Genomic DNA, 16,782 nt, shown 5'->3' with positions numbered 1-16,782 from the left:
GGGCCTGGTTAATGTATGCAATAGTGACAGAGGTGTCACCTGGTGAGTTTTACTTATGAGAGCAATTGCTACCAGCATGTAATTCTACTACTGGAAAGGCAGGTCCCTTGCACAGTGCTAGCAAAATCTTTTAACTTGTTTCCAATTTGGGGTCTGGCCTCTGGAACACCCTAGAGAAGCTCTTAAGTATTATTCCAAGGACACAAGAAGGGAGAAGTCCTCTGATCTCAGAGGTGTTCATAATACATGTCCCAGAAGCCAGCAGCCAGAGTGGTAAAGGCGTCACCCAGGAAGTTTTCAGGGGAATGACTGCTGTCCCCTCCTCACTCAGGGCTTCCAAGAAGAGTTGCCCGCTTTGCTCACAGAGTTGGTGTTGGGGCATCATATTCTTCCCACCCACTTCCAAGTGTAGGAGAAAAACAGACGCACTTCTTTGCCTTATTCTAGTCAGTTGGTTTTGGCCTGGGTGAAGCTAGAGGTTTTCATTCCTCTTCTAGAAAGTGAAAGCCACAGGGTTAGCCTTCCGCAGGCAACAGCTTCAAGGTGGGACGTTGGTCTCAGATAAAACATTAAGTGAGCCTTGCTGATATTTAATAGAAGGATTGCCAATAGCCTATACATATTTAATTTAGAAAAATACATATATTGAGAGTAAGGGCTCAAATTTTTTTTAAGATAAGGGGCTTCAAGACCTAGGGGGTAAAGATGCTGACATATTTGTTGGAATCTTGCTTTTAATAGAGGAACTGATTATCTGTTGACTAATTTGTTAAATTAGATGATTGATGCGTGGTTTTTTGTTTGTTTTTTACACTGGAGGTTAAACCTATGCTACTATTGTAAACTGCAGTTGGATTAAGCGGATGTAATAGACACAGTAAGTTTGGGAGCTAAAGTCATAAACACAATATCTCACTCGGTGTCAGCATAGCTGTAATCTGCTGAGCTGGCCTGGAGTGTTGATAGCGTGAACGGCTATGATTGTATGTTTTGGTGTCTAGGTTCTTTATTTTATTTATCTTTGTTAGATACCATTTTCCTCCTCATACCTTCAGTTCGCTCCATACCTGTCCTCCTCCCTCCCCCGCCCCGCCCCCCGCCCCCAGCCCCCTGCTTCCCTGTCCATCCTGGATCCCAACGTGGCTCTCTATTTTCTCTGGTTCTCTCTTACCCACCTTTGCTGCTGTCAAGCACAGTAATTACAGCAGTAGTAGTAACGGGCCATTTATTGAGTGCAGGCCACATACAGGACTTAGAGATGATGTAAGAATCCTGAAACATTTTACCCCCAATTTATAGATGTCAGCATTGAGGCTTGGAGAGGTCAAGTAGCTTCCCGTAAGTCTCACGTAGCTTTGGATCCATGGGTGTCTGGCTCCAAACCCCACATCTTTTTCCCTGTATTCTTGCTGCTTTAGCAGCGCCCTCGCCTCCAGTCCCTGAGCTTGCCTCTAGACCCGAAATTACTGCTAAAGAAGTTACAAAAGTTGCAAGACTAGTACAGAGGACTCCAGGGTACCCTTCACCTAGACTCACCGATTGTTAACATTTTGCCACATTTGCTTTGTCTATGTATCTACATATTATTTTTTCTGAACCATTTTGAGAGTTCAGTTGCTAAGAGGCCCCTGAAGACCCGTCCCAAGGAGAGTCAGCTATGCATTTCATGGGAACACCGAGGCCAACCAAAACCAGTTTCTTCTTCTGCCTTCCACCTGTGTGGCCTCCCTCCTCTCTAGGATAGGACCCCCTCCTGGGAGGGACACTCTTCCCCTCAATCTTAGTCCTAGTCCTTTAAATTCAACGCGGACCCTAAAGCTCATCCACTGCCTTCCCAGAATCTGGCTCGCTCTAGCACCTACAAAACGGAACCTCACCTGGGGCAAGGTAACACAAAGGCAAATAAAAAGGGGCTCCCTGTGTGTTTCTGCCTACTCTGTGAAAAGAGGGGAGAGAGGGGCCTTGCCCCAGCCGGTTAGTCAGAGCTGCAGCTGAACCGTTTTGCCCTGCCAGTTCAAGTCTGTCTGGGGACAGTTCCCAATGCGGCAACTTCTTCTCCGGCAGCTGCCTCAGATGAAATTCCTTTCATATATTATTATTAATACTTGTGTTTTTACTTCCTTTGGTATAAAAAACCCCACCCTTGTGGCTATAAAATGACATTTTGAAAGTGGAAGCAGAAGGAAAAAATATGTTCTGTCTGCTCTCTATATGGGATGGGGGGGAAGGTGCAATTTCCCTTCCTGACAGGTCCATTAAAAGCAGGATTTAGAGGATATCCACTAGTAAAATGTATTGATTCACCCATTATGGTGAGAATTAGCTTAAATATCTATTTAAGCCAAGTATAATTCCTAGCACTTTTTTTTAGAGCTGGGAAATCAGAGAAGCCTTTCAGAAGTGTAGATTGCATTTGAAGACTGCGTTTAAAAAATGCCTCAGGCAAACAACCCAGATATCAGAATGAATGGGTAAACAAAGATGTGGTACGTACATACAATGGAATACCATTCAGCTTTAAAAAGGAAATTCTGACACATGCTACCGATGATCCTTGAAGATAATATTCTGAGTTAAATAAGCCAGACACAAAGGACAAGTGTTGTGTGGTTTCCCTTATATGAGATCCCTAGAGTAGGAATGCACAGAGACAGTCGGGGCAGCTGCCAGGTGGCGGAATGGGGCGGGGAGTTGGGGGCAGTTTCACGTCGTCGGGATGATGCGAAACTTCTGGAGATGCACAGTGGTAATGCTTGCCCAACGGCGTGAATGTCCTCAGTGCCACTCAGCTCGACCATTAATGGTTACAATGGTGACTCTGTTGTGTATATTTTACCACTTGAAAGAAATTTAATGCCCAGGTGGTATACATTTATGTTTGTGTGTGCAAATGTTGAGCAGCCAGCCCCTAACTTCACTGGTATTTCATTTGATGGCATCAGAATGAGTTGCTGTAGAATTGGATATAGAGCCTGTGGAGCCATGTGTTTTTACTTTTTAAAGTTTTCGCCTGCCACTAGCACAACCTCAGTTATTCTCCCGAGCCTGGGAATGGACACTTTGAGGAAGTGTCGGTTTCCCGGTAGGGGGACATGGTAGGGTGATTAGTTAGCACTGGAGCGCTGCCCACACTCTGCCACATGGGTCCAGGACGGTCCTAACGGGGAGGGGGGTTACACCTGACAGGTCCTTCTGCAAAATCTGGTGGGGATCCAGCTAGAGCCCTCTCTCTGGAGCGTGCAGCCAGGAGGGTCTGCTTGGGGGTGAGGCACGCATGTGCAAAGCTCTTCCAGGGTGCTTGGTAGGTCTGGGGGGAAGCTTGCCTTTCAGTAGCATAGATGACCTTGGCCATGCTCATCGTGCCTTTTTGCTTGGTTCTTCAGTCCTTCTATAAGTAAAGGAAGTAAATGTTAAAAGAAGTCAAGAGCTCCCCCACCTGCATCCCAAACCTCACAGGTGGTCAGGGTCTTGGTCTGTTGTTTATTGGATTCAAATCCCTAGTGCCTCTTATCTGGTTTAGGTTTCAGCAAGTGCTTTCCAGAACTCAAAACATGGAAATCCACATATTTACAGTGGAGATGTTCTGGGCTATTGGGAAAACCAACTGGAAATGAGAAAGTTCCTCTTTGCTGCAGGGATGGATCCAAATACATTGTGCTTGTCAAGTCCAGACCTTATCTGACGCCCCAAAGATCAACTTCATAATGGTGGAGAAAGGTTTCCTGTCTGTGCGTATCTTTGGCTGAAATCAAAAGGGGAAGTCCTGCTTCCTCAAACATGGCGTTGTATTTTTCTTAGGATGAGTGAGTAGGAAATATAGTAAGTAGCCCTATGACAGCCGTTGCTGCTAGTGATGTGTGCGTATCTAGAAGAAATTTTGCAGAGTAATACACCAAGAAGGTCCTTTCGGTACTGAGTGATACATGTATCTCCACAGTTGTTCACTTTGTAAGAAGTGCGAGCCAGGGATCAAATCCTATGTGTAGGCTCTCATTCTGATTCTGTGTTCAAACACTAGTTTAAAAACAAACAGATGATCAGTTGTATTATTTATATCATAAAAGAATCACTCACTGCTACTCATGCTTGCCACAAATAGTCGAGTACTTTTATGTCCAGCCAAGCGCATCTTTTATAAGGAGCTTTATCTTGACCTTTTTATAGCCTAAGTGTTTGATGACAGAATCTTGGAGCTTTTGATGGCTTTCAATGATCTCTTTATAGTTTTTCAGAATGGGAAACTGAGGCCTAGGGAACCCAAGTGATGTGCCCAAGATTTAGAATCCCGAACTTCTCATGTCCCTGGCACTTTTTCCTTACATCCTCCACTAACTGCTTAAGAGCAAAAACTTACAGTGATGCAGTTCATCTCAAATGTACAAATATTAAATATCTTAGCAGACACCAGACAGTCACTCGTGTTTTTCCATCCACCTTGAGAAAAGCTTGGACAGATGTCCCATCTTTAAAGCAACATTTATTGGAAGCTTGAAGCTTTGCTGTTCAGTCCTCTTAGTAGGTTTCCTCAGAAGCATGTGGAACTTTTAATGTCCCCTTGATCTCGAGGGTGCTTTTCCAAAGGCAGAGCAGCCTAAGGGCATCTTCTCTTTTTAAGCTTTTTTTTTTTTTCCCCATCACCGTTTATCCCCCACCTTATACCCTCTCCCACTTCCACTGAGGGTGTCTCCTCTTGCCACCAGATGGCATTCTTGTGAATTGGGAGCCAGTGGGAGGAAGGCACTGAGGATTGGACTACAGTGAAGCTGCCGGGGGACAATGTGGAGGGGTCTGGGGGGCGGGGGGAACGCTTCATAGCAGAGCAGGAGGTCTGCATGATTTGCCCAGGGATCACAGTAACCGCCAGAAGAGCAGGAAATGCAAATGTCACAGGAAAGGTGTGATCAACACAGGTGATTTATGAGTGTTGGGTTTGCCTATGTGGTTAAGGCAGAAAATAGAGGGCCTGGCTTGGCCCCCAGGAGGAAACCACACTCAGCAGCAGAGGCAGGAAGGGCCCAAGCCACAGGTGAGTCCACCCAGGCTGAAAACCTACAGAAAGGTGAGGGAGTGAGAAGGTGGGGTAGGGGTGGTACAGCTGACCCTGCCTCCCCCAAGAAGGGTACCCCATGTGCCAAGGGACATCCCTTTCTAGCACCAGGGAGCCTGGTAAACCACCTTCCTTGGGTGTCCATGGGAAATGCTGTCTCACTGGCTCCTTTGTGCCAACGGTGTTTTCCTGAAAAGAGCAGGTCCAAAGAAAGAGGGCCGCAAAATGGTGTTCCCCCTGCCTTGGGTGCCTTCAGCCCCAATGGGGTCAGGCACCTTATGACCACGCTCATCAGTCCCCAGGAGCCTCTGACAGGCCTGCTCAGCAGTCTTCTCTGTTAGTTAGTCACTTCTCTCTCTGTCCCTGCCTCCCATTCCTTGCTTCTGTGTTGTCCTCCCTGGCTGCCTGCCTCTGTGGATGTTCACCCCCCAACTCTTTATCTGAGCTGCCTTTGTTCACCCACCCGTGTCTTCCGCTCCGCCATTGCCACCTCCTTCCTTGCTCACCGACTCCGAGAGTCCTCTGCCCTCTTCTTTCGCCTCACAACTGGCCCCAAAGTTGCTGTCCCCCAACAGCACACGCAGTCAAGCTCCTCTTCCTTACATCCCACGACTGCAATCCCACCAGAGATTCTGCTGTGGTTGGTGTGAGGTGGAGCTGGGAGGTTGGCAATTATAGTTTGCAACCGGGGTCAGGAGTGGGTGACGTCAGTCACGTGACTCTGCCCCCTTGCTGAGGTCAGTAACCCATCCTCCCATGTGCTGAGGATTTTGGGGCTGGTTCTGTCTGTCTCTGCTCCCCTGCCTGCTGCCATGTCTTCAGAGATTCTATACATAGTCCGTCTAGAAGGCCCTCTGCACCACCCAGCCTGGAATTTCCTGGTTCTCGTCCTTGTCATACCTACCCTACTCCAGCCACCTTGGCCCATGTCTTTTTCTTCTCTGCCCCTTTATCCTTAGTACCCTTCAATCCCTTCCTGAGTGACTTCATGGATACCCCAGTTAGCACCCCTTGTGCATATGTCTGTGGCCCTGACCTTCCCTACAAGCCCTCCCCACCCCCCAGCAAGTTCCGGAACCTTCCAGCTGCCATCCGCTCACTGTTCCTCCTCCAGTCTATTGGCACCCATCTCCCTGTCTCATAAGCCAACAACAGAGATGGCTTTTCTCCTTCCTCTCACTTCACTGCCCAGATCCAGCCTATCCAGAGGCCCCTTGCTCACCTAGTTAACACCCATCTCTGCTCTCTGTCCCCGCCACCTCTGGCTTGTGCTGGGTCTGGTTGTGAGCATCTAGTTGTCCTAGCTGTCCTGTCTCTAGTCCTGTTGGTGCTGTCCTTCACTGCTTCCAGCGGGCTCCCCCAAAACAGACATCAATAGATCCCCATCAGACAGGTTCACCCCCTTACCATGACAGAGGTGCTATGGCGGTCCTGGCCTCACCCCTCTGTGCTGTAGTGACTCTGAAGGATCTGGGGTTCCTCAGCCTGCACCTGCCCAGGGCTGTGGTATTGGCTTTGGTGGTCCTCCCATCTAACAGACCTGTTTCCCCTGCACCCCGAAGCTTGGCCAGGACACACACGTTGTCTAATTTGAGCTCTAGGAATCCTTTTCTGATCCCTCTTGCCCACCACCTCTGTTTCCTTTCGGCGTTTGCTTGCTTCATTGTGTGGCAGCCATCCGTGTGCGCGCCTTCCTTCCCCACTGGGCTCGGAGCCCCAGCTCTGTGTCCTGGTCCCGGAGCCCAAGTGGCAGGGGCTCAGTTACCATGTCGTCAATGAAGACACGTTTCGGAAGCGCTTGCTTTGTTGCTGAGCTGTTTCTCTTTGCCATTAATGACTAACGCTTCAGCTTTTATTGCTCTGACCTTCAGTTTCCCTCCGTCAGTCAGTCATAATCTTTAGACAATATCGAAATGTGCTTAAGGAGCCGCTGTTTCAAATACTGTTCTGCAGTGAAGTTTTTGTTACTTTTGTGACTTTTTTAAATGGACTTTCAAATTCTAAAAATTTTAGAAATTTGAAAGTCAGTTTAATGACAAAATTTGGGTCATTTTACAATGGTGTGTTGCTATTGCTTGAAACGGTAAACTGTGTCAAATATTGAGACAGATTTTGTATAATCATTAAACATCCTGCACCTAATGTACTTCCGAAGACCTGGCATGCAACTAGAATGTTTCTTTCCTTTCTAAAAGCTAAATGCAAATTTACATTGTACCAGGCCCCAACACGGGAGTACTGCAGTGGAAGACTTTTAAAATTCAGTGAGGAAATCATGTCAACTACTTATTATTTACCTCATGTCTAAATTTGAGTAGATTTTAATGAGTTCTACCCAGATAAGTACTTTAATCTCTGTATTGCAAGGTTAAAGACGTATCTAAAGTCTCTCTTACCCAGAATCCTCTGGAAATAGCAGAATTAGGAACGCAGATCCATGTGATCCAGTTAGGGCTGTTCTCAGACTTGCTCTTGTCTAGGCTGGAGGTAGTCGGTGTTTGGATGCTGTGTTTTGGAGTATGTATTTGTAAGGTAGTGCAATTTCTTTGAAAACATATTTTTTCCCCTGAAAAATGCATTTGATTTTTTTTTGTTTTATGCTATATAATGTAAAGGAATGTTTAAAGTTATTTGAAATTGACCTTCAAGAAGGTTAGGTAGGAAATACCCTAGATCAGAGAAGCACGCTCTGTAGGATGAGGCCCCCAATGATCTTCCCCTGTCCCGGACCCCCACATTTCCTGTATGTAGTCATTCCTTCCTCGTGCTCTCCCCGAGCGCATTCTGTATTTCTGGTGCTCTGTGAGGCTAGAGATGGATACAGACCTTGCCTTGGATCCTGCAAGCTCATAGTTGGGGGTGGGGACATTGGCGGGGGTCCTTCTAGTACGAGCTTTTCCTGAATCACTGTATACCTTCACACTCTGAGAACTTTGCCTTTGCCTCTCCCTTCCTTGCTTACACATACAAACAGGACCCGTGCAAACACACAAAATCTCCCTGGCTCAGCTTTCAGGGCCCCTCCCCCTGGAGCTCTTTGTGGTCCTTTCAGGCTGAATGATAGCTGCTGCCTTTGGGTCCTGGGGACACATTCTTCCACTTTCAATATTTTTATTTTATTTGCATTGGATTTGTCTCCTACACAAGGCTGGGCTCCCTGTCAGCGTCTAGATCACCGTGTTGAAACGGCAGACTTGAACGGTCGTGGTGACATGGCCTGGGTGCAGTGGAATGGGGGCTGCTGTGGGGTCCACCACAGCACAGCGTCCCTCACTTGGTGGTCACCCAAGTGGATGTACTGTCTCCTTGCCCCTGGGTGAGACCAATTTTTTTAACTTGAGTGATTTTCACTGAGCTCAAAACCCACCTTCTCCCAGCTTTTTTCTATTTCCAGTATCATCTACTTGTTTTAAAGTCTCATGGGTGTTGTGGGCAATTACTAGGATCCTTCCATTTTGCTTTCTATCCAGTTTGTTCCTATGGGGATATAAAAGTATGCCAGAAACAGTAGGATATACAAATCATTAGGTTTTTTTTTTTTAAATTACAAATTGTGGTTAAACAGTGCACGACCCAAAGAGCAGTTGAACTGCAATGGAGTTTTCAGCTCTGCCTCAGTCACAGCACCTGCCCTCCTCCCCCAAAGCTGGACGAGGCCTCTCTATGTGGGTTTTCCTCCCTGCCATTATTTTGCTTGATTCCTTATATTTGTGTCCAAAGGACAAAAGGTTTTGAAAGGACTTCCTTGTTTTTAACCTCAGCTGTAAATCAGTCTTTGCAGCTTTAGACATTGGTGAAGGGAATGAAGACCTCAGGGGGACTCTGGATGGTAGAAACGGTTGACGCGGTCCAGCCACGACTGCAGGGGACCGGGGAGCATGGCAATCGAGCAGGTCGCTTGCACTCACACAGGTCAGAGAACCTCCTACACTCCGAAGCCCAGTCTGGACTCTCACTTTGTCTTTTAATTGACAGATCACAAAACACAGAGGCACACCTGAGTATTTTATTTTCACTTAAGAAGAGACAGATGGACAGCTGTGTTCTTTTGGATGGAGATGCAAAGCCTTTTCTTTGAGTTGAGGTTGACTTTGAGTTTGGGTTGACTAATGGGAATTCTCAGGGGGATCCTGAATTGGTGTCCATAGACCACACCCAAAATGCAAGGTCTGCAGTTTCTCGTTTTAGAAATTTCTCATTCAATTTCTACATTCATTTCATAAATGTAGTGATTGTGAAATAGTCAGAATGCAGAATCCCCCTGTGTTTGTGAATTGGAGACCCTCCCACAATCTTCAAGTGTTGTACCTGCACTTAATTGACAGGTAAACAATTCTTCAAGGCACAGGTGAAGCCTCAGACTCTCTCAGCAATCCTGGCTCTTTCCCATATGACCACTGTTACCTCAGTATTAGCTTCTGTGAACCACTTAACTTTGTTTTAAATCATGTCATTTAAAAAATTAATTTGTCATTATTTGCATTTGTTCCATGCAGTTGTAACTGGGGGCATGAATGGCATCTTCATTCCCATTCCCTATCCCCTTATACAACTCAGGCATAAGGTGAGCCCTCCGTAAAGTGTTTGAGTTATCAGAGAATCAACAGCTTTCTCCCCCAATGTGCACACTCGTATTTGATCAGTTTTCATAACATGTACTTAACTTACAAATAATACAGTGTCAAGTCCAACTTCCATAAATGGGTTTGAGAATAAAACCCGATGACCCAGATTGTGTGAATAGAAAAGCAAGATGTTTGAGAGAAGAACCTTATAACCTTGAACATTCAAAGTCTCCTGGACGTAGTAGCCAGTATGGTTTGAAACTCTTAGGTGATGGAACCCAGAGGGTGAAAAGAGCTTCTACTAGAATGCCTGCGTTGTATAAGGGGATAGGGAATGGGAATGAAGATGCCATTCATGCCCCCAGTTACAACTGCATGGAACAAATACAAATAATGACATTAATTTTTTTAATGACATGATTTAAAACAAAGTTAATTGGTTCACAGAAGCTAATACTGAGGTAACAGTGGTCATATGAGAAAGAGCCAGGATTGCTGAGAAAGTTTGAGGCTTCACCTGTGCCTTGAAGATTGTTGATTTTTTTTAAATTATTTTTTTTAAATTACAGTAACATATACATAATATAAAAGTACCATTTAAAAAAATTCTCACCCAAGGATATGTTTTCATTGATTTTAGAGAGAGAGAGAGAAGAAGGGCAGTGGAGGGAGAGGGAGAGGGAGAGACAGAGGGAGAAAGAGAGAAACATTGATGTGAGAGGCAACATCGATCAGTTGCCTTCTGTGTGCACCCCGACTGGGGATTGAACCCACATCCTAGGTATGTGCCCAGACTGGGAATTGAACCCACAATTTTTTGGTGCATGGGACGATGTTCCAACCAACCAAGCCACCCAGCCAGGGCAAAAAGTACTGTTTTTATGTGTCTAGTTCAGTGCCACTAAGTAAGTGCATTTACAGTGCTGTGAACTGTCATCGCGGTCCATTTCCAGAACTTTTTTTGTCATCTCCAACAGATACTCTGTATCCATTAAACAATAACTCTCTATTCCTCCCTCCCCCTAGCTCTTGGAATCTCTATTCTATTTTCTGTTCCTATGAATTTACGTATTCCGAGTACTTCATCTATGTAGAATCATACAATATTCGTCCTTGTGTGTCTGGCTTATTTCACTTAGCATAATGTTTTCAAAGTTTACCCATGTTGCAGCATATGTCAGAATTTAATTCCTTTTTATGGCTGAATAATATCCCGGTGTTTAGTTTATCCAGGTGTCTGTCAGTGGACACGGACTGGGGTTGTTTCTACCTCTTGGCTCTCGGGAAGGGTGCTGCTGTAAACGTGAATGTGTGAACCACTTGTCTGCGTCCTGCTCTAAGTTCTTTGCGGTACGGTCGAATTTCATACTTGCGGAAGAGGTTCTGGAGGGTATGTTGGCATACCTTGAACTCTTGTTAACGTCTTGCATTGTTGACTGTTCACAAGGGCTCCTTTCCTGCCTTGTTTTTCACTCTTTTGAGTTCAAGGACTGTCTTCCAGGTTCAACACTTAGCAAGGTATCTAGATAACTGCTTGCTGACTAGTTTCTGTAGTTCCTAGCTCAGCGTCGTCATTGACTGCAGTAGTTGGTCCCCAGAATGGTGCGGTTTTTTTGTTTGTTTTGTTTTGGTTTTTTACTTTGGCTCATTAATTAATATGTGTTCAGGGAACAGAAAACAACTTTTAATATTAGCCTTAGCCAAACATAATTAGGGAAGTACATTTTCTAATGCAAAGAGCCCTGGTGTAGATAAAACCCAGTTTAACAAACATCTGTTGAGAATTTGCTGTGTACCAGATGCATTTCAAAACCTTTAATTTCAGAGCAATTTCAAAACCCAGTTGGAGTACCTTATGAGTATTGAATTTTAAACATAATAAAGGTAGAAAGGTAGGTATATGCATAAACACATGTACCTTTTAACATAATCTCTATAGTCTTTTTTTTTTTATTGTGAGGACATTATAATAGCATTCAAGATAGTTTGGAAAAAAGAGAATAAATAATACCCACAGTCCCTCTCTAATATAAGCTCTATTTTCATTTCAATAGTGTGAGTTTGAAACTTGAGCTGATAAATAATTTATTTGGAAAATAAAACTCTGAATGCTTCTGGTGGTAATGATTTTAAAAATTTATTTTTTAAAACCCTGGGAGTAAAGCCTAAGCTAGTGATCTCAAGTTTAGAGGCTCCTTTTTTGCAGGTATCCATGGTAGTTTTAACGGATGGATTCAGCCACTCCCTTTTCTCAGTGAGAGAGCAGCATTGACATCTGTCCTCTTTTGGATATAGGTCCCTGGGCTGGTGATATCTGTTATCGGGACTGGGTGTTTAGAAACCTGTCATTCTTTCAGTCTTTTATATGTTCAGGGATTGAAGTGTTTTTATGACCATGCCGGGGGGAAAGTACAATTTAGAATTCTTGCTCTGAGGTCCCTAAGACCTTGGAGCAGGTAGAGAAGGTAAGATCTAGATGAAGATGACTATTGAGCATCAGTGCAAACCATGTGGTTGATGTGGCTGGACATGTTGGTGGGATTTAGTGACCTTGAGTGGTGAGGGAACAGCATTCATGAAGACTGGGCCTTCCACTCGACAGGGAGGTGAATCAGTAGAGTAGGCGTGTCCTGGGCACAGGCAGAAAATGAGCATGCCAAGGAATACGAATGTTTGCAGGATCCTTAGCCAGCCAGCCCTGAGGGTCTGTCTTATTAGAGAGGCAGGTTGGATCAGCTAGAACTGAATGCCATGAAAGTGCTTTGTAAGCTGCACCTGATGTCAGTGGTAGCTGCTGTCTCTATGAGGGCTTTTGAGACTTGGAGTGGGGTTGTTGAAAAGGTGGTATTTTCAGCTGATGGATCTCAGGGTTATGAAGTAGGATGCACTGGGGGTGGCGTGAGCAGAGGCTGGAGGCATGGAGACCTTTTAGAAGAGGATGCTACTTCTCTGAAGTGGCCAATAAACAGCTGGTCTGTGGTGGGGCAGCAGAGTAGAAAGGATGTGTGGTAGAGATTTTGAAGGAAAGATTGCTAGGGGTTGTTGCCAAGGAAGGGAGAAGTTGGGCAGGAACCCATTTGGGAAACGGTGGAGCCGTGCACATCCATGAGAAGTGCATAATTCAGGACTGATGGAGGGGTGTTCAGTGGTTCTGTTTTTAGAATAATTGTGTCTAATATTAATGCTGTATTTTCTGTGTGCCCAAGCACAGTTCTGAGTGCTTTACATAACAGCCTGCTATTACTGTCGGTACTTTATAGATGAGGAAACTGTAGCAGAATCGATTAGTAACTTGCCTAAGGATTGCATCCTTAGTAAGTGTCAGAGCCACAATGCAAGTCTACTTCAAGAGCCAAGCTCTTACTTAGTATGTTTTATTGCTTCTCTGTAATAGCTAGGATTTATTAAAAATTGCTTAGTCCTGTGTTAAGCTCCTTGCGTATATCTACTGCATTTGATTCCCATAAGAACTCTCATGAGATGAAGCTCTTTTTATCATCATGTTTCAGATGTGGAAGCTTGGACCCAGAGAGGTCAAATGGCCTGCCTTACCTCACACAGCTAGGCCTTGCCCACCCTGGCACGGTAGGCCCCCAGAAGTCAGTGGTGGTTACTCGCCCGGATTGCAATATCTACGTACGTCCTTACAGTCCAGTCATGAGAAGATTGAATTGGTGGAAATATTTGATATGAATTCTTTAAGAGTTTTTGGATTGAATTTACTGTCCACATTCCTCACAATCGCTTGGAACTACTCCCATTTTAAAGGGGATAAATAATTGAAATAACAGTGTCTCTATTTATTGCTGTGCCTGTTTTCATTGTTTAATACTCTGTATAACTTTGAAAATCATCCCAACCACTTCATTTCCATACTCTGGCTGTTCCCTCTGGATGCAAAGGCTACGGGGCACAGAGAGTCTACCCTACAGCACTTCTCATGCTTTTGGTGCTTAATGACATTTGATGGTTACAATTCTCCTTATTATCTTCTATGAATCAAGGCTCTGAGTGTCTTCTGGTCTGGGCTGTACTTTGCTTGATGTCATGGAGGTACAATTGATGCCCTGGTTGAAAAACACCCAGATGAAATATTTGTCCAGATAAAACTGAAATTGAGCCTGGTCATCCATAGACACCTGCAGGGGACAATTTCAGCCCTTTAGAGCGCATTCTGTCTGTCCCTCTCCATGGACTCTTCCTTTTACCTTCAAGTGTCAAAACTGGTTTTCTTTCAGTTTTAAACTCTTTGACTAAGGATCTGTCTCTCTCTGTTATCTCTTGTTGTGGTTCTCCAAGGAGCGGTCTACACTTGCAGCCTCTCACCTTGGAGCAAACTGAAATTCCCACTCAACCGAAATTGTACTCTTGGATTTCCTGTGGTCTCTGTCTAACCAAATTTTGGAGGCTTTTGTTTCTGTTCATTCCCTTTCATCTTGTTCAGCATCTGCCTTAAGATCCACCCCCGCCTCTCTTTGAAACCTCTGATCTGTTGCCTTCCTTGTACCTTTAGCATTTCCTCTCTCTTTCTGGTGGTTTTCTTTCTTTTTTTTAAGTCTCCTTTGACTCTTTCCTACTCCCTCTTAGCTGGAAGAACTCTCTAAGATTGGTACTTGGTGTATTTCTCTTTTTTCCACAAATCCTTTCCCTCGATTATCTGATCCCAGTCTTTTAACTTCACACATTATTGCTCTGCCTCCACCATCTGAATTTCAGGCCCTAAGGTGAGAAGTCCATCTACCGTCCATGTAGCACCTGGGAGCAGGTATCCTGTCCCAGTTCCTTTCTGACTGTGTCCCTTATCTCACCCCAGCCATCCTGAACTTGCAGAGAATTTTCTGGTAGGAATTCCTCTTGCTGCCTTTGCCTCCCACCGGCCCCCTTCTCCACCTGGCTTGGATGGCTTTTACTCCTTTAGAACTCAGGTCAGTTCTTGTCTCCAGCCTTGAGTGCGTGGGGAGGGGACACGGATACTCTGCACACCAGCTGTTTCCTCCTCGAACCTGCAGAAGAGATTGAGAACCCCCCGGGGAACTCCGTTTTCCTCTTGCCCCAGCCCACCTCACCCAGGGGCCTTTTCTTCTCTCTCCCTCATCCAGGTCACCCATGACTCAATCTTTTGTATTTTTAATTGCACTATAACCTATAACCATTGTGTTCTTCCTCTGACAGTATGTTTCATCTTCCTCTTTCGTCTCAAATCCTTAACGTAGGTTCTTACTGCTTGGGCCTGTCTGAGGACGCAGCTTCTTACCGATCTCCTTGAATCTAGCTGATCTCTGGTATCTCCCTGTGCATGCCATCTATCTACAGAGAAACCTGCGGTGACTCTACCTGGTCTCTAGGGTACATTGCACGTGTTTATACCAGATACTCAGGGCTCTGGATGACCCGGTTCCGTCTTACTTAGCCTGCTTAGTCTTACCTCACATGGTCTCCACAAGGGAACCCCATTTCCATCAGGCTGGCTTCGTTATAGGTCTAAAGAAATCGGTTCTTTTCTCATGCTGTGTTCTCTTCTGCCTCTTCCTGATATTGTCAAGGTCCGGCCCACCTCTTACTTTTTCTTCAGCTTAAACCTGAACCTTGTAGTTACGTTTCACTTATTTTGACCCTTGAGCAGCGTACTGAAGCTCTGGAGTAAGGCCCATGTGTAAGAACCACGTGCCACACTTACATGGATTTTCTCCAGCACCATGGATGATGCCTCTGCAGATCAAAAGATCGTGATTAATGAACAGATGTTTGCATTCATGCAACAGATGAATGAGTGAATTGGCTGCTATAAATTTTCTAGAGTTCAAGCTTTAAATTCAGGGTGTGAAGATTCCATCTTTAGACTAGTTTCCTACCTAGGAAACCTGACTAGGCATTAGGTTGATCAGGCTGCAAACCAACATTTGCCATAAAATATCTCATGGTCTGATCTTTAAAATGGGATTTTTATTTACTGCCTTATTGTTTGAAACTCACTAATAGTTCTCGTTTTGATGACCGTATAAAGAGAACTACATAGTAATAACCGAATTTACAAAGCTTTAAGAAAAAGCCAAGCTATGTCATGGTCATGTGCATTTTGCCGAAATGGCGACAGGCCAATAGTTGTTGTTGTCATTGTGTAATAGTGTGCTATTTTGTTTTGCTGTTTCTAAGCTGGTTGTCAGCATGTCGGTATCCTTGCAATGGCCCACGCCCAGAAAGGAAACTTGACCCAGCTATAGGTTTAACCCAGAGAAGCCCAGGGCGTCCAGCAAGTCTTGGCTTGCACACCAAGTGTGACCCTCGGGATTAATTGAGGGTTACAGAAAATAATGTTCTAGATGAACATAAGAAACTTTAAACAGAACTCTTTTTGAACTATAAATAGCAGGGCAGCTTTGTCCTATTTTTATTGTAGAGTACACAGAAGATGGAAATCAATATTGGAAGAGATGCTTTATTTCACCAAGGAAAAAGATCACATTCAACACGATTCTCCTTTTTCTTGGCAGGCTCTTCTCAACCATCTGTGAGTCCAGAGGAACTGTCTCCACCATCCATCCATCCAGCAAAATCAGAGTTAATAGTCAGCGCTGGCGACGAGATTAGGCTGTTATGCACCGATCCAAGATTTGTCAAATGGACTTTTGAGACCCTGGGTCAACAGAGTGAGAAAGCTCACAATGAGTGGATCACGGAGAAAGCAGAGGCCACCAACACAGGCAATTACACGTGCACCAATGAAGGCGGCTTGAGCAGTTCCATTTACGTGTTTGTTAGAGGTAAATGTTCAGCTCTCTTTGATGCTGTGCTTCAGAGAACTTTATATCCTGTTCTTAATTATGGATGACATAGAGATGACTAAGCCACAGGTATAAGGTGGCTGGCTGGGGCTAGAGAGCCTAAAGCAAGTTTTTCTCTATCAGTTTCTCCATCTTTCAATACATAGCTTTGGGTATGATTCCAGCTGAAGGTCTGCAAGGCTGTGACACTCTTCCTAATGAGATGACAATATGGTGAGACCATTTGTCCTGGTGCTCTGGGTAAACCCTGAGAATAAATTAGGCCCTTCGGGAAGGCTGCATTTTAATGCCTTGAGATCTCAGATACTTCTACTTAGTAAAAAATGCTTCAGGGAACTAAAGGTCTCCAAAGGCCTAAACAGACCAACACTTCAAAAGAACTGACCCA

The 16,782-nt window shown here is 44.8% G+C and overlaps 1 protein-coding gene across 2 annotated transcripts in view; it reads left to right on the top strand.

The window, feature by feature from the left end:
- The window catches only part of KIT (KIT proto-oncogene, receptor tyrosine kinase), a 77,792-nt gene that overhangs the window by 16,787 nt on the left and 44,223 nt on the right, over positions 1–16,782 (top strand). For both annotated transcript variants that reach the window (XM_053922926.2, XM_024573740.4), the window contains exon 2: positions 16,104–16,373. In XM_053922926.2, the coding sequence (XP_053778901.1) occupies positions 16,104–16,373 (270 nt within the window). The remainder of the gene's footprint in view (positions 1–16,103; positions 16,374–16,782) is intronic.

This window comes from Desmodus rotundus, chromosome 4 (assembly GCF_022682495.2).
Source record: "Desmodus rotundus isolate HL8 chromosome 4, HLdesRot8A.1, whole genome shotgun sequence".
Taxonomy (NCBI): Eukaryota; Metazoa; Chordata; class Mammalia; order Chiroptera; family Phyllostomidae; genus Desmodus; species Desmodus rotundus.
Note: the sequence above shows the minus strand (reverse complement) of the source record. Positions and strands in the feature narration are given on the sequence as shown.